The sequence below is a fragment of the Oncorhynchus masou genome, chromosome 23 (assembly GCF_036934945.1).
Source record: "Oncorhynchus masou masou isolate Uvic2021 chromosome 23, UVic_Omas_1.1, whole genome shotgun sequence".
Classification (NCBI taxonomy): Eukaryota; Metazoa; Chordata; class Actinopteri; order Salmoniformes; family Salmonidae; genus Oncorhynchus; species Oncorhynchus masou.
Window position 1 is genome coordinate 32,539,513 of NC_088234.1, and position 18,723 is coordinate 32,558,235.

Below are 18,723 nucleotides of genomic sequence, written 5' to 3' on the forward strand. Positions count from 1 at the left end.
CTCCTTGTTCGTTCGGCGATCGACGTCACTGGCTTTCTAGCCATCGCCGCTCCATTTTTCATATATCCGTTTTTATATCCATCCACTTTTTTCCATACACACCTGGTTTTCATTTCCCCAATTAAGCTACTTGTATTTAACCCTCTGTTTCCCATCATGTTTTCTGTGTAATTGTTTCATTTTGCTGTGGTGTCTTTTTACGCGCTTTACTTTTGTTATGCTCCTTGTTTTTGAGCGCATTTTTTAATGTTCTGCTCTCGTTTTGGAACTTTAATATAGTGAGCCTGTTTACATCATGCTACTCTCCTGCACCTGACTTCATCTCTTTTACACACGCTGACAGAAATAAGTAATTCTCTCTACTATTATTCTGACATTTCACATTCTAAATATAAAGTAGTGATCTTAACTGACCTAAGACAGTGCATTTTTTACCAGGATCAAATGTCAGGCATTGTGAAAAACTTAGTTTAAATGTATTTGGCTAAGGTGTATGTTAACGTCTGACTTCAACTGTATAAAGTATGTAGAAAAGATAATGGAGCTATATATATTTTTTAAACAAGATCATCTTTGAGAACTAAATTAAAACTTGACAGTCAGGGAGAATAAAAAAAATTTGCATGATTTTGATTTTATTATGACATTTGAGTCAATCAAATAGCATAAGAACACGGCATAAGCAATGGCAAAATGTGTAGAATTGCCGTAAATGAGGTTTGAAACTGAATTTGTTTCTCAGCCCCATGACACAATGTGGAGAATTGCAGGAAATTTGCTTTAAAACAGCAAAATGTTGTCTTTGCTGCGAAGTGGAGAGCCTGTAAAAAGTTTGGTCTGAGACCGCATGCCCCCCACCCTACGCTAACTTTGCCACTACTTGTGAAAGAAATCCTCGGGGAAACACTGGAGGCAGGTTGAAATGCTGTTGGCACAAGCAGGTGAAGGAGGGAGAAAGACAAACGCAGGAGAAGACAGACAGATACAGACACAAAAGAGACACAAATAAATATATACTGTGCAGGAATGCACACAAACAGCAGGAAATAGACCAGGGGCTGAAAGCAGAGGAGAGGGTTTTGGGGTGGAAAATGGAGGACATGGTTGAGGTGGTGAGATGATTTCTCAGGATGGAGGACTGAGTGTTGTACTTACGGGGAGGCCCAGGGGTCCTCTGTCTCCCTTGTGCCCTGACTCCCCGCGTACTCCCTTCAGACCATGATTCCCAGCCTCCCCCTAAATACAAGAGGAGTGGCAGAGGTTGACTTAGGAGCAGGGGATGAGCAATACGTGGATGGACAGAATTTAGTAGACACATACTGCTGCAAGCTCCATTTCCCCAGATCCTGGTCCTGGATAACTATAAGGTGTGCAGGCTTATGTCCCAGCACAGTATCGACACCCCTAATTCAACTAATCAACTGCTCATAAAAACTTTGATTAGCTGAAGCAGCACATTTGTGCTGGGCTAGAGAGCTACCTACCGCCCCAGAGTCAAATTCATTAATACCAAATATAATTTTGTCCAGCCACATTGTCCTGGCAGAATTACATAAAACATTTGGTAGGAGAGCATTGGGATTGGGTCAAACTATTCTATGACAGCCCAGATTTCTGTGCAGGAGATTGGAATTTGCAGTATGGTATACAGTTTGCCAGTACCCCACAGGGAAAGGTATAATAAGGTATTACATGTATCTAATGGTTACACTATTAACATTTGAATGTGTTTTGCATGCATTTTATAACAGCAAAAGCAAGCTGTCTTATCTGCAAAATTGCAAAAGCAATTTTCTTATCTGGATTTACCTTTGGTCCAGGGAAGCCATGGGGTCCCTGAAAAACAGAATCAAGAAAATGCATGTGTTTTGAAGAGTTGTATCAATTCATTTGACCTGATGACATTTTGACATGGAATTAATGTAATTTCCTACTAAATATCAGTTTCAGGAATATGCATTAGGAGCAAGCTATGAGCGTTCACTTCAGAAGAAGCTACGGTTGTGAAACTCAATACATTATCTTATTTGTGGATCCATGATAAACTTTTACTGTACCTCTGCTGTTTGATCCAAGTAGGTTTATGTGGGCATTGTTGTGGAATAACACTGGGAAGATAACTAGCCCTATATCGCTGAGTGAACATGCAGATAATGGGAAAAGCGGATTTCCATAAGTAAAAGTGGATTGCTGACTCATAGTATTTCAGGTGCAAGAATCCCTTAACACTCCAGATAGGACAAGTCCTGACCATAAATAAAATCATGAAATGTGACTACTTGGCTTTGGATAGTAGTTATCGGGCCAGTTACCCAGACACATATTAAGCCTAGTCCCTGACTAATAAGCATTCGCATTGGATATTTTTAGCCCAGGACTAGGCTTATTCTGTGTCTGGGAAGATACCTCAAATAGGACAAGTTTGTTTGACAATCAGAACACATCATTTTTGTCAACTGCTTATGATATATAAAACCACAAAATCATACAATTGTATTACTTGACTTTTGTCTATGCCCAAGGATGATAGGTACTGCAGTGTGCAACATATTTCTCAGCATAATTTGAGACACTCAAATTTTGGCCACAAATTTATTTACATCCCTGTTAGTGAGCATTTTGCATTTGCCAAGATAATCTATCCACCTGACAGATGTGGCATATCAAGAAGCTGATGAAACAGCATGATCATTACACAGGTGCACTTGTGCTGTCGACATTAAAAGAGCACTCAAAAATGTGCAGTTTTGCCACACAACACAATGCCCAGGACTTCCACATCCGGCCTCTTCAACAACCTGTCAGAAACCGTTTCATATGCGTGCTCATCGTCCTCACCAGGGTTTTGACCTAACTGCAGTTTTGCGTCGTAACTTACTGCAGTGGGCAAATGCTCACCTTCGATGACCACTGGCACACTGGATTAGTGTGCTCTTCACTGATTCATTCTAGTTTCCACTACAGGGCCTTTGGAAAGTATTCAGACCCCTTGACTTTTTTCCACATTTTGATAGGTTACAGCCTGTTCTTTTCTCTCATCAATCTACACACAATGCCCCATAATGATGAAGCAAAAACTGTTTTTTATACATTTTTGCTGACATATATATATATTTTTTATTTATTTTACAAAAACTGAAATATCACATTTACAAACAGTTGAAGTCAGAAGCTTACATACACTTAGGTTGTAGTCATTAAAACCAAATTTTTCAATCATTCCACAAATGTTAACAAACTATAGTTTTGGCAAGTCGGTTAGGACATCTACTTTGTGCATGACACAAGTCATTTTCCCAACAATTGTTTACAGACAGATTATTTCACTTATAATTCACTGTATCACAATTAAAGTGGATGAGAAGCTTACATATATTAAGTTGACTGTGCCTTTAAACAGCTTGGAAAATTCCAGAAAATGATGTCATGGCTTTAGAAGCTTCTGATAGGCTAATTGACATAATTTGAGTCCATTGGAGGTGGACCAGTGGATGTGTTTCAAGGCCTACTTTCAAAGTCAGTGCCTCTTTGCTTGACATCATGGGGAAATCAAAAGAAATCAGCCAAGACCTCAGAAAAACAATTGTAGACCTCCACAAGTCTGGTTCATCCTTAGGAGCAATTTCCAAACGCCTGAAGGTAATCACGTCCATCTGTACAAACAATAGTACGCAAGTATAAACACCATGTGACCAGGCAGGCGCCATACCGCTCAGGAAGGAGAGGCGTTCTGTCTCCTAGAGGTAACGTACTTTAATACAAAACATGGAAATCAAAGAGCAAAGGACCTTGTGAAGATGCTGGAGGAAACAGGAACAAAAGTATCTTTTTCCACAGTAAAACCAGTCCTATATCGACATAACCTGAAAGGCCGCTCAGCAAGGAAGAAGCCACTGCACCAAAACCGCCATAAAAAAGCCAGACTACGGTTTGCAACTACACATGGGAACAAAGATTGTAACTTTTGGAGAAATGTCCTCTGGTCTGATGAAACAAAAATAGAACTATTTGGCCATAATGACCATCATGATATTAGGAGGAAAAAGGGGGAGGCTTTCAATCCAAAGAACACCATCCCAACAGTGAAGCAGCATCAATTTGTGGGGGTGCTTGCTGCAGGAGAGACTGGCACACTTCACAAAATAGATGGCATCATGACGCAGGAAAATGATGTGGATATATTGAAGCAACATCTCAAGACAAAAAACCCCCATCTCAGTCAGGAAGTTAAAGCTTGGTCGCAAATGGGTCTTCCAAATGGACAATGACCCCAAGCATACTTCCAAAGTTGTGGCAAAATGGCTTAAGGACAACAACATCAAGGTATTAGAGTGGCCATCACAAAGCCCTGACCTGGGCAGAACTGAAAAAGCATGTGCGAGCAAGGAGGCCTACAAACCTGAATCAGTTACACCAACTCTGTCTGGAGGAATGGGCCAAAATTCACCCAACTTGTTGTGGGAAGCTTGTGGAATGCTACCTGAAACATTTGACCCAAGTTAAACAATTTAAAGGCAATGCAACCAAATATTAATTGAGTGTATGTAAACTTCTGACACACTGGGAATGTGAGGAAATAAATAAAAGCTGAAATAAATCATTCTCTCTACTACTTTTCTGACATTTCACATTCTTAAAGTAAACTGGTGATCCTAACTGACCTAAGACAGGGAATTCTTACTATGATTAAACGTCCAGAATTGTGAAAAACTGAGTTTAAATGTATTTGGCTAAGTTGTATGTAAACTTCTGACTTCAACTGTAAGTACTCGAACCCTTTCCGCAGTACTTTGTTGAAGCACCTTTGGCAGCGATTACAGCCTTGAGTCTTCTTGGGTATGACGCCACAAGCTTAGCACACGTGTATTTGAGTAGTTTCTCCCATTCTTCTCTGTAAATCCTCTCAAGCTCTGTCAGGTTGGATGGTGAGCGGTGATTTTCAGTTCTCCAGATATGTTCGATCGGGTTCATATCCGGGCTCTGGCTGGGCCACACAAGGACACAGCATGATGCTGCCACCACCATGCTTCACCGTAGGGTTGGTGCCAGGTTTCCTCAAGACTTGACACTTGCCAATCAGGCCAAAGAGTTCAATCTTGGTTTCATCAGACCAGAGAATCTTGTTTCTCATGGTCTGAGAGTCTTTAGGTGCCTTTTGGCAAACTCCAAGAGGGCTGTCATGTGCCTTTTACTGAAGAGTTGCTTCCATCTGGCTACTCTACCATAAAGGCCTAATTGGTGGAGTGCTGCAGAGATGGTTGTCCTTCTGGAAGGTTCTCCCATCTCCACAGAGGAACTCTAGAGCTCTGTCAGAGTGACCATCGGGTCCTCCCTGACCAAGGCCCTTGTCCCCCGATTGCTCAGTTTGGCCGGGTGGCCAGAGTCTTGGTAGTTCCAAACTTCTTCCATTTAAGAATGGGACCTTATGTAGACAGGTGTGTGCCTTTCCAAATCATGTGTCACGCCCTGGTCGAAATATATTGTGTTTGTCTTTATTTATTTGCTCAGGCCAGGGTGTGACATGGGTTTATTGTGGTGTGTTTTGTCTTGGGGTTTTGTTAGGTATTGGGTGTGTGGTTTAGTGGGGTATCTAGCATAGTCTATGGCTGTCTGGAGTGGTTCTCAATCAGAGGCAGGTGTTTATCGTTGTCTCTGATTGGGAACCATATTTAGGCAGCCATATTCTTTGAGTGTTTCGTGGGTGATTGTTCCTGTCTCTGTGTTTGTTGTTCACCAGATAGGCTGTATAGGTTTCCACTTTCCGTTTGTCATTTTGTATTGTTAGTTATTTCATGTCGAGTTCCCTTTCATTAAATAAGATGAATAACCACCATGCTGCATTTTGGTCCGCTTCTCCTTCGACAGACGAGAACCGTTACATCAATCAATTGAATTTACCATAGGTGGACACCAATAAATTTGTAGAAAAATCTCAAGGATGATCAATGGAAACATGATGCACCTGAGCTCAATTTCGAGTCTCATAGCAAAGGGTCTGAATAGTTATGTAAATAAGGTATCTGTTTTTTGTTTTTAATAAATTTGCAAAAAATTCTAAAAACCTGTTTTGCTTTGTCAAGATGGGGTATATGGTGACAACGAACACAATTGCATTTTATCAATGGCAATTTGAATGCACAGAGATACCGTGCCGAGATCCCGAGACCCATTATCGTGCCATTCATCTGGCGCCATTGCCTCATGTTTCAGCATGATAATGCACGGCCCCATGTTGCAAGGATCTGTACACAATTCCTGAAAGATGAACATTTCCCAGTTCTTCCGTGGCCTGCAGACTAACCAGACATGTCTCCCATTGAGCATGTTTGGATGCTCTGGATCAACGTATACAACAGCTTGTTCCAGTTCCTGCTAATATACCACAACTTCGCACAACCATTGAAGAGGAGTGGGACAAGATCCCACAAGCCACAATCAACAACCTGATCAATTATATGCAAAGGAGATGTGTCGTGCTGCATGAGGCAAATGGTGGCACACATTTGCACACATTTCTGATCCACGCCCCCACTTAAAAAAAAAAGATATCTCTGACCAACAGATGCCTATTTGTATACCCAGTCATATGACTCAGTAAAATCTTTGAAATTGTTGCATGTTGCGTTTATATTTTTGTTAAGTGTATTTTGAGTGGGTGCCTCTGAGTAATGAGTGGCAGTGTGTCAGCTGTTATGAGTGGGCAGGTAATCTACAGGAATCAACCAGACAGTGGGAAGGCATGATATATCACACGATACTGTCACGACTTCCACCGAAGTTGGTCCCTCTCCTTGTTCTGGAGGCGTTCAGCGGTCGACTTCACCGGTCTTCTAGCCATCGATGATCCACCTTTCATTTTCCATTGGTTTTGTCTTTGTTTTCTACACACCTGGTTTTCATCCTCCAATTAAATGTTCATGTATTTAACCCTCTGTTTCCCCCATGTTTTGTGCGTGGTTGTTTCGGTACATGATGGCTGGTATCTCGACTGGTGCTGTTTTCACCCGTGCGTAATATTTACCGTTTTGTTATTGGTCAAGTGTATTTGTTACCTTGTGCCTTTATTTTGAGTAAAGTACGTTGCTCACTCATTTTGCTCTCCTGCGCCTGACTTCATGCACCAGCTACACTCACCTTCTGACAGAATCATGCACCAACCCATATGGAGTCAGCAGGAGCAAACACCCTCGGATTAGGGATCGAGGAGCGCGTCCAGCAGCAGCTCCTACACCCATGGAGCTGGGAGATGCTGCACGTAGGGAGACCGGAGGAGGGGCCGGTCCATGCACCATCTGTGGCCGCAGATGGCACACTGCCGGTCGGTTAAGGAGAGGTACCTCTGGGAGTCGAGGCAGCAGGCAGGGCACTTTTGTGTCACCCCAGGTGAGTCGGCACCAGGCTCACCCAGAGCTCTCTGTTGCACACATGTTTGTGTATATTAATTTTCTAGAGTTTTACCCGCATTCCCAGAATAAGGCACTTTACTGACAGATCATTTGCCCATAGTTTAGGGATCCCTATTTTTCCAGTGGATATGCCCTTCCCAGTTCACGCACTAGATAGTCGACCATTAGGGTCAGGGCTAATTAGGGAGGCCACCGCTTCACTGGGCATGGTGACGTGGGAGGATCACAAGGAGAAAATCAGTTTTTTTCCTTATTGACTCTTCTGTGTTTCCCATGGTGCTGGGCATACCCTGGTTGGCCTGTCATGACCCCACTATTTCGTGGCAACAGAGGGCTCTCACGGGGTGGTCACGAGAGTGCTCGGGGAGGTGTTCAGGGGTTTCCGTTGGGGTGACTATGGTGGAAAGTCCAGACCAGGTCTCCATTGTGCGCATCCCATCTGAATATGCCGATTTGGCTCTCGCCTTCTGTAAAGAAAAAGGTGACTCAATTACCACCACATCGATGTTGGGATTGTGCGACAAATCTCCTGGTAGACACAGCAGTTCCCAGGAGTCAGGTGTATCCCTTGTTACAGGAGGAGATGGCGGCTATGGAAACATATGTCTCTAAATCCCTGGGGCAGGGGTACATTCGGCCCTCCACTTCACCTGCCTCCTCGAGTTTCTTTTTTGTGAAGAAGAAGGATGGAGGTCTGCGCCCGTATATTGACTATCGAGGTATCAACCAGATCACTGTTAGGTACAGTTACCCACTACCTCTCATAGCCAGTGCGATTGAGTCAATGCACGGGGCGCATTTCTTCACCAATTTGGATCTCAGGAGCGCTTACAACCTGGTGCGTATCCGGGAGAGAGACGAGTGGAAGACAGATTTCAGTACCACCTCACGGCACTATGAGTACCTTGTCATGCCATACGGTTTGATGAATGCTCCATCAGTCTTCTAGGCCTTTGTAGACAAGATTTTCAGGGACCTGTACGGGCAGGGTGTAGTGGTGTATATTAATGACATCCTGATATACTGTACTCCGCTACATGTGTCCCTGGTGCGCAGGGTGCTTGGTCGACTGTTGGAGCATGACCTGTATGTTAAGGCTGAGAAATGTCTGTTTTTCCAACAGTCCTAGGGTACCGCATTTCCACTTCAGGGGTGGAGATGGAGAGTGACCGCATTTCAGCCGTGCGTAATTGGCCGACTCCCACCACGGTAAAGGAAGTGCAGCAGTTTCTAGGGTTAGCCAACTACTACCGGAGGTTTATCCGGGGCTTTGGTCAGGTAGCGGCTCCCATTACCTCACTGCTGAAGGGGGGACTGGTGTGTTTGCAGTGGTCAGCTGAAGCTGACAGGGCTTTTGGTCAGCTGAGGGCTCTGTTTACCTCGGCTCCCATGCTGGCTCATCCGGATCCTTCTTTGGCGTTCATAGTGGACGCGTCCGAGGCTGCTGGACGCGGACATCGAGCGGGCGTTAAGTACAGAGCCCACTCCCCTCCAATGTCCAGCTGGGCGTCTTGACGTTCCGTCTGCTGTCCGCGACTGTTTGATCTATTGGGCCCACTCCTCACCTTCCTTTGGTCATACGGGCATCGGTCGGACAGTGCGCTGTCTGGGAAGTACTGGTGGTCCAGTACTGGTGGTCCACTTTGGCTAAGGACGTGAGGGTTTATGTTTCCTCCTGCTTGGTGTGCGCCCAGTGCCCCTAGGCACTTGCCCAGAGGGAAGTTACAGCACTTACCCGTTCCACAACGGCCGTGGTCGCACCTGTCGGTGGATTTCCTAATGGATCTTCCTCCATCACAGGGTAACACCCCAATCCTGGTCGTTGTGGTTTTCTAAGTCCTGTCTTCTCCTCCCTTTGCCCGGTCTCCCTACAGCCCTACAGACTGTGGAGGGCCTGTTTACACACATCTTCCGGCACTACGGGGTGCCTGAGGACATAGTATTTGATCGAGGTGCCCAGTTCACGTCAAGGGTCTGGAGGGCGTTCATGGAACGTCTGTGGGTCTCGGTCAGCCTTATCTCTGGTTTTCATCCCGAGAGTAACGGGCAGGTGGAGAGAGTGAACCAGGATGTGGGTACGTTTCTGCGGTCCTATTGCGGAGACCAGCCGGGGGAGTGGGCGGCGTTCGTGCCCTGGGCAGAGATGGCCCAGAACTCGCTCCGCCACTTCTCCACTAACCTCTCCCCCTCCCAGTGCGTACTGGGGTACCAGACGGTTCTGGCGCCTTGGCATCAGAGCCAGATCAAGACTCCTGCGGTGGATGACTGGTTTAGGCGCGCTGAGGAGACATGGGACGCCGCTCATGTGCTCCTTCAGCGGGCCGTGAGGCGCCAGAAAACGTGCGCAGATCGCCACCGCATTGAGGCCACGGTGTTCGCACCGGAGGACCGGGTCTGGCTCTCGACCCGAAACCTCCCTCCGCCTGCCCTGCCGGAAGCTGGACCCGCGGTTTGTGGGGCCATTCAAAGTCCTGAGGAGACTGAACGAGGTACGTTACAGGTTACAGCTTTCCCCCGATTATCGAATTAACCCCTCGATCCATGTGTCTCTCCTCAGGCCAGTGGTTGCTGGTCCACTCCAGGAGTCTGAGGTGTGGGAGGTTCCTCCACCCCCTCTGGACATCGAGGGGGCCCTGGCGTATGCAGTTCGATCCATACTGGATTCGAGGCGTCGGGCGAGGGGCCTTCAGTATCTCATGGAGTGGGAGGAGTACGGTCCGGAGGAGAGATTCTGGGTGCCAGTGGAGGACGTGTTAGACAGGAGTTCCACTGTCTCGCCCTGAGCCTCACCATCCGGGTCGTCCCCGAGGCCGGTGTTGGCGTGTTGCTGGAGCCGTGCGTCAAGGGGGGGTACTGTCACGACTTCTCCCAAAGTCGGTCCCTCTCCTTGTTCGTGTGGTGTTCGGCGGTCGACGTCACCGGTCTTCTAGCCATCGCTGATCCACCTTTCATTTTCCATTGATTTTGTCTTTGTTTTCTACACACCTGGTTTTCATTCCCCAATTACATGTTCATGTATTTAACCCTCTGTTTCCCCCATGTTTTTGTACGTGATTGTTTCTATGTTCACTTCAGTACATGATGGCTGGTTTCTCGACGGGTGCTGTTGTCACCCGTGCGTAATATTTACCGTTTTGTTATTGGTCAAGTGTATTTGTTACCTTGTGCCTTTATTTTTGAGTAAAGTACGTTGCTACCCATTTTGCTCTCCTGCGCCTGACTTCATGCACCAGCTACATTCACCTTCTGACATGTACAGCTTTAAGAAAAAGGTGGTACCATATTGTCTCTTTTAACTATGACACATATTGCATGAACAACAACATCAGCATGAACAATAACTTCAGGGTCTTGTTATTTCATCTACATGACACATTATTACAGCTTAGACTGAAACGCCATGACACTGAATCCAAAATTCACCGGCAATCTAAAATTTGACTGGCTGTCTGGGTGCACTTACATTTCCTTGTATGGCAATATGCCTCTTGGCCACTGCATAGACGAGCCAGAGATGCATTTTAGTTGTTTATCACTCAGAAAAAAAGGTGCTCTCTAGGTTATTTTGTCCCATTTTGAAGAACCCTTTTTGATTCCATATAAAACCGTTTTCACAGAGGGCTCTACATGGAACCCAAAAGGGATCAACCTTGAACCAAAATGGGTCCCCCTATGGGGACCGAAGAAACCTTTTCGAACCCTTTTTTTTCCTAAGAGTGTAGTGGATGTTCTAGGCTATGGGTTGCAGCTCTGGTTCTCGAGGGTGTCACACTTTTACTCCAACCGAACATTAACACACCTGATTCAAATAATCAACTAATAGTCTTCACTTTAGACCACAATTACAATTTGTTTAATAAGATGTGTGTGTGTGACACAAATAAGGCCCTTGAGGACTGGAACTGCCCAACCTTGATTTAGGGGGACAACTCACCATGGGGCCTGGGGGGCCATGGGGCCCAGGTGCTCCAGGTTGGCCAATAATCTGCATGTGAGAGGGAGACAATCCAATCAGGTTGAACCAATGTTACTCAAATGGTTACATAATCTCAATTATATAGATTTTGTCATCATACAGCACAGTAAGATCATACACTGACCGTTCCAGGCCTATGAAGTGAGAAAACCTAAGCGTGAAGGAACCTCCCTGATGCTTTATTGGTATCTTGAATAAATGGTTTGCCATGTGTAGATGTAATACATTTGTATGTCCGTTTTGAGTTAACTTACTGAGGGCCCTTCGGGACCAGGCAGACCAGAATCACCCTTATCTCCTTTCAATCCATTGACACCCTAAGAAACAGAACATTCATTATGACATTCTAAAAAATGCTGCTCAAAGTGTTCAAGACTTAAAAAATCAACAGTCAGCATATCTTATCTGTAAATGCTGTCCTACAGAAGGAAGTTATAGTGGTTATTATCAACGTTGAAGCTATTTGCTATCACTTATTGGTGTCAGGAATAATTTCATATGTGTTAAGATTAGTCGACAGACTCTTACTGGTAAACCAGGTAAACCAACAGTTCCTTTATCTCCAGATGTGCCAGGGATTCCCATGTCTCCTTTGGAACCTTTGAAACCCTGGGCAGAGGTAGAGTGATCAGAATGACAATCAGAATGGGAAAATGTATTGCAGGGGTGTCAAACTAAATTCCTGGAGTACTGTATGTCTTCCTCCCTCATATTTGATTTATGATTAATTAGGAACTCCAATGTAAAATGTAAATCTTCAAGAATGGCTTTTGATGGCCTATATCTTTACTAGGCATGACTGGGTACTGAGACATCTGGGTCTACTTACCCTTTCACCGTCCAGTCCAGGGAGGCCAGGCATGCCTTGATCTCCCTGAAATGGAGAATGGATTTTGGCAATGGATTTCGCTGCTTGCTGCACACACACATACGAACGCTCACAGAGAGTGATGGATTACCTTGATTCCCGCTGGTCCTGATAGTCCAGGAGGCCCAGGGGGACCCTAGATTCACAAGATAAATATTCTATTGTTATTACCATCATATACGGGACGACAGGTAGCGTAGTGGTTAGAGCGTTGGGCCAGTAACCAGAACAAGGCAGTTAACACACTGTTCCTCGGTAGGCCATCATTGTAAATAAGAATTTGTTCTTAACTGACTTGCCTAGTTAAATAAAGGTTAAATAAAAATAAAATACACATGTAGTACATGAATATAGGCCAGGGTTGGTGTCAATTCCACTCCAATTCAGTCAATGCTGCAAATAAATAGAAAATAATGGACAATTTGTAAACTCATCACTCAAATTGACTGAAATAGAGTAGATAGACACAAACATATCCTTACACATGTTACAAATCAATTGAACATTAACATGACAATGATGATGCAAAGAGATCATAACAATTCCTTCACCAAGGTCACAAGGATAGTGTGGGTCAACTGCAACTAACATAATCAGGAGATCATCTTATTTCTTATGTTTAAAACAATCTCCATATCCTCTGAAAATAAGTGCCTATTTACAGTATAGCAAAGTTAATTTGATAGGTGTACTTTAATATAATTAGAAGGTACCAAGGAACCTGAGATCACCATAAGCCAGAAAATGTGAATATGTTCAACAATATTAAGCATTATTAAATATTAATCTGTTAATACACATGAACTTTCTAGGTTACACATATTGCCATGAAAGGTGATACATGGTAGCCTGAGTGCCAGTCTGTTTGTGCTATCATGCTAACTCCTTGTCATTCCCTGTCATAATACCAAACAGTTTGGCTTGACAATGACAGCAATGGAGTTCCAAAAAGTACAAACAGATCTGGGAAGCACAAACACGTCATTTAGGAATTATTGTTGTCTTAGTGTTAAGCAACAATGTGTGGGAGTTACATGTTAGCTGGGAAAAGAGGATAATGAGCAGGGAAGGGCAGGGTAGGGTTGGATTCATGACGGGTCAATGGTACATCACTTAAACAGAATAGAGGTGAATTACCGTCACTGTAATAGTGGTAATCTTCTGTAGTCGGCCAGGGAGGAGGCAAAAGATAAGATAACTGATTATGCACGAAATAAACCTGTCAGCATGCTATAGTTCTCCCTCTTCACTAACCTAGCATACAAACTGTGCCAGATGGAATTTGAACTGTCTGGAGTATTTGAAAGCATTGTACAGTACTCAGATGTAGGTTCACAAGCAATTTTATTAGTCAGATAGTAGGATAAGAATGAGCTCCTCTGTTGTAAAGGTGTCATAATGCTTTAAAAGGGGACTGTAGTAGAGTGCCTGACATCCACTGAAGCACAAAATTATACATTTTCAAGAACATTAAAGAATATGGAATTTTAATGCTGTAAATTTGACATGATTGTGGTGGGGGCCACATAAAAATATTTGACCATTAACCAAAATCAAAATAGTACTTCATCTTGTTCATCTAACAACTCATCTATCTCAAAAAGGAATGCAGCTCAAAACGGACATACTGTACAGCAAGCAACACAATTGGCCAGACATTAATGTTTAACTTAAAGGAAAAATCCACCCAAAACCACAAATTCCTATAATTTACTGTAACCACGTTTCCATCCACAGTTTTTATGCGAGTAAAGTCATAACGTATAATAAAAAAATCACGACAGCTGTGATGAAAACAGGTCGTTATGCTAGAATTGTATAAATGCCGACATATAATGTGTTCGTTCAAAATGGTAGGATCTCTTTCTATCAATAAAATATATTATGCAAGAAATGGTGGTGAAATGCCTTTATGCACAAATATTGATATAATAACCATCATATTGAAGTAAACTTGGAGTCACGCGATTATACGGTGTGTGGTCCTCACATTATGACTCAGGAAACCATGCAGTTTATTACCCTACAGATGAAATAAGTTAAGGTGATCTTGATGTTCCTTTCCAATGAAGATGGAGGGTCTTATTCTGGTGACATGATGATCGATGCCTGACTGCGTATCCATAATCATCTCATCATGTACAGTGCCTTCAGAAAGTATTCAGACCCCTTGACTTTTTCCACAATTTGTTACATTACAGCCATATTGTCACGTTCGTCATAGTGAGGAGACCAAGGTGTGATATGGCGTGATATGAATACATCTTCTTTAATTAACGAAGAACACTAAACAAACTAACAAAATAACAAAACGAACATGAAGCTAATACAACAAGTGCTGACATGCAACTTACACATAGACAATAACCCACAAAACCAAAACCTGTCGTCTCATCCCATTGCCCGGTCTCCCTACGGCCCTGCCTGCCTTGTTAACCCATGTCTGCCGGCAGTATCAGGTGCCTGAGGACATCGTTTCTGATCGGGGCCCCCAATTCACGTCCAGAGTTTGGAGGGCGTTTATGGAGAGACTGGGGGTCTCGGTCAGCTTAACCTCGGGTTTTCACCCCGAGAGTAATGGGCAGGTGGAGCGCGTAAACCAGGATGTGGGCAGGTTTCTGCGGTCATATTGCCGGGACCGGCCTGGTGAGTGGGCGAGGTTTGTTCCTTGGAGTGAGCTCGCTCAGAACTCCCTCCGCCACTCCTCAACGAACATGTCCCCTTTTGAGTGTGTGTTAGGTTACTAGCCGGTCCTAGCCCCATGTCATCAGAGCCAGACCGAGGCTCCTGCAGTAGAGGAATGGGTACAGTGCTCCAAGGACACCTGGAAAGCCGTCCAGGAATCGCTAAGGTTAGCGGGAGAACGGCAGAAGAGGAGCGCTGACCAGCACCGCGGTGAGGCCCCCGTGTTTGCACCGGGGGACAGGGTCTGGCTCTCGACCCTAAACCTGCCCCTCCGCCTGCCCTGTCGGAAGCTGGGGCCGCAGTGTGTGGGGCCGTTCAATGTCCCGAGGAGAATAAACAAGGTGTGTTACAGGTTACAACTTCCTAGGTATTACCGTATTAACCCCTCGTTTCATGTGTTCTCTCCTGTCACGACTTCCGCCGAAGTTGGCTCTTCTGCCTGTTCGGGCGGTGCTCGGCGGTTGTCGTCCCCGTCCTACTAGCCGCTACCGATCCCTTTTTCGTTTGTCTGTTGGTTTTGTCTTATTAGTTTCACCTGTGTTTATTTTGGTTTAATTAGCTTCCCTATATGTAGTAGTTTGACCCGCCTTTGTTTTGTGCAGGATTGTCTTAATGTTACGTGTGTGCATGTTAGGTAGTGGTGTATTTTCTTTCCTTTACTTGACACCCTGTGGTTTTTGGGTTGTCTTGTATAGTGTCCTGCGCCCTGTATTTTATTGGGCTTATTATTTTGGTGTGCAAGAGTAAAGCACTTCAACTCAGTTACTCTCTCTCTCTGTGTCTGATTCCTCCACACACCTAGTCCCGTGTGACAGCCATCTAGCATAGTGCCCTTTGTTTTGCTACAGGTGACAGTTTTGATACTCATCACTGCATGCTGTATCCAAAGGTTGGCTGAAGATCTGAAGACCTGAAGATCTCTACATTACTCCCTTTATGTTTACAAGGCCCTACTTCATAAAATTCCTTCTTATCTAACTTTGTTGTTGAAGTATAGAGTTCACAAGATTGTTTAACTCTTGAGGTTCCTCAGGTCTCCATGGAGCTAGATAAATCTGCTTTTAGTTTTATGCTGGAACAAAATTCAAATTTAATTTCATCTTGATGTTCTAGTGCCATTCGGGCAATTTAAAGAAATTATTGGGAACTTATTTGTGGAGGAATGTAACAGTTTTTCTGAGTGATTTGTGATGTTTTATTTGTGCTACCCATGACTGTATTTTTGCATTTTATTGTAAAAGAGACCTAGGTCTCAATATGTTTTCACTGTTAAAATAAACGCAAATAATAATAATGAATACAGAAACCAGGTACCCTCTTTCTATATGTACATATATATAAAGTATCTAATGGGAATCCGGAATAATACAAATGGCACACATACACAATCCATGTCTCAATTGTCTCGAGGCTTAAAAATCCTTCTTTAACCTTTCTCCTTTTCATTAATCTCCACTGATTGAACGGATCACAGCTTTCACCTGTATACACCATGTCAGTCTGTTATGCAAAGAAAAGGTGTTCCTAATGTTTTGTACACTCAGTGTATAGTGTATATAATTTTATATATATATATGTATATATATATATATATATATATATATATATATATATATATATATATATATATATATATATTTTTACAAATTTTTTTACAAATGATAGAATTTTTCTTCCACTGACATTACAGAGTATTTTAATCCCACTTTGTAACATAACAAAATGTGGAAAAAGTCAAGCGGTGTGAATACTTTCTGAAGGCACTGTAGTTAGACACAATAATACAATTGTCAATATCAGCATGTGAAGTAGCTAATTGGCTGTAAAATTGCCTAAACAAGCTGCATCAATAAAGGGATCTACAATATCACTATGTTCAACCTGGAGATCGATGTGCCTTGACCGAAGAGGTAGACAAATGTCAGACATATGGTGGACCCTCTTTTAAATGACATATTTCTCGAGGTAAGGAATATCGCAAAAATATGATCAATGCCTCATTCGAGAGAAGACAACCTCCCACGTAATGACATCGGCCAAGATTTAAATTTGACATGTATGATAGACATTTTTGAGTTCTAAAAGTCTTAATCCTATTAACTTCCAGTGTAGTGAGAGCGGGAATCGGGAATCGGTAGAACATCGCTCAGAGAAGCACAAAAGCAACATAACATTCAAAATGGGTGAATCTTTCCTTTAAGCTGGAGACCATCATGTTTCTGACCTGTAAAGCTTCTTGGATGTTCCCGTTGTAATCAATGATTTCAGTGGCTCCTTGGTCACCTTTCTGCCCAGGGGGTCCCTGCGTGTGTTTAACATTTAGATGTTAATTAAAATCCAAGTTCAATATAATTAAACATCAATACAATATTTTAAAGGCATAGTTTACTCAAAACAATCTTTAGTATTTAATTCATTTGTCCACCATTAATACAATCCCCAAAAATATTTGCATGTCAAAAAACAGATCATCACAGTTTTGAAGGTGCTCTATTTGGAGATTTTTATTTATTTTTAGGATTGTATTATATTTTGTTCATATGTGACTTATTTGGCTGCTCTGAACCCCCCCCCCAAACAAGGATATTCACATGAGCAACACAAGGCCTAAATTCATGCACTACCAACATTTTCCAGTACACAGCTTTTACCTACTACAGTAGCTGTATTATGCTTTTGACAATAGGCCTATATAGTTATCAGGTGCCTGCCTAATTACTGTATTTTCTTTAGGATAATACCAGGATGCATCTTAGGTTGACAGAGGTAATAATTTAATATCAAAACGATTATTTTAATGTATTTGATCTCCTCAACTTAATGAAATTCATCTCAGAGGATTTGCATGGTGGAGTTTAGCATTATATTTCCCCACAGTTTGTTTATTTTCATTGCATAGTTCAAACAAGTTTGTGCCCATGGAGTCTGCAGTAATAGAAACAGATGACAAATCATCTTTTGGTACTCTTTATCAAAACATTGACACCTCTGATAGTTAAATCAGTCAGAGCAGGATACGGGTATAGTATATAATGTAATACAAGTACAATATCAATAGTGCCACTAGTGCAACACTCCCCTCTGGTGGATACTAGGCTTTTAGTACCAAGTTTCACTGACGATGCACATGGGGGAAGAGCAACTCAAAAAGTGCATTGTTCTTTGTTTTTGTATACAAAGTTGTGTGTAATAGAAATGTTCTCAATATGACATATGAGGATGAACAATGTCCTCTAGTGTTTATTGAGTATTCAGTGCCCTACTAGTAACAAGTGCAACAAGTGTAACTTTACTGATATATTATGTTGTTGTTTTTTATATTCTATTGAGTGTACTCACCCATGGTCCCATAGAGCCCAGGTCTCCCTTGTCTCCTGTCTCTCCCTGAGTTAGTAAGAAAAGGCTGTAAGATGTAGGAACATGCATGGAGTACAGTAATGTATCACAAACAGACCTACAGTGGCTTAAAACAGAGTAGAATAATACATAATCCATTTGCTGACAATGCCATTTGTTTTATTTTCCCCATGAACATTTACTCATTGGGAATGTGCAGAGTGCACTTTGTAATTGTTCCCTAGACTGATTCCTCAATATATCAGTGTTGGCTAATCATCATCAGCCATAGTGGAACTGTAGATATGTCATAAAAAAATAAAAATAATCAGGTGTCATGCACTGACCTTTGAACCTCTAGGGCCTGGGTTCCCTGCCTCTCCTGGCCCCCCCTGCAGGAGAGGTAGACAGACAAGTAGCATCAGGAGAGTAGTAAGTCACCACATGATCCC

General features: G+C 43.1%; 1 protein-coding gene across 10 annotated transcripts in view; it reads right to left on the reverse strand.

Moving 5' to 3' along the window:
- LOC135510759 (collagen alpha-1(XXV) chain) overlaps nt 1-18,723 on the reverse strand; it is a 127,845-nt gene that overhangs the window by 19,675 nt on the left and 89,447 nt on the right. For 8 of the 10 annotated variants that reach the window (XM_064931941.1, XM_064931940.1, XM_064931943.1 and 5 more), the window contains 11 exons: nt 18,619-18,663; nt 18,275-18,319; nt 17,160-17,237; nt 13,388-13,411; nt 12,342-12,386; nt 12,212-12,256; nt 11,911-11,991; nt 11,637-11,699; nt 11,341-11,391; nt 1,810-1,836; nt 1,156-1,236 (listed from right to left, as the gene is read on the reverse strand). In XM_064931941.1, the coding sequence (XP_064788013.1) occupies nt 1,156-1,236; nt 1,810-1,836; nt 11,341-11,391; nt 11,637-11,699; nt 11,911-11,991; nt 12,212-12,256; nt 12,342-12,386; nt 13,388-13,411; nt 17,160-17,237; nt 18,275-18,319; nt 18,619-18,663 (585 nt within the window). The remainder of the gene's footprint in view (nt 1-1,155; nt 1,237-1,809; nt 1,837-11,340; nt 11,392-11,636; nt 11,700-11,910; nt 11,992-12,211; nt 12,257-12,341; nt 12,387-13,387; nt 13,412-17,159; nt 17,238-18,274; nt 18,320-18,618; nt 18,664-18,723) is intronic. The other 2 variants (XM_064931939.1, XM_064931946.1) reach the window with 2 other exon arrangements.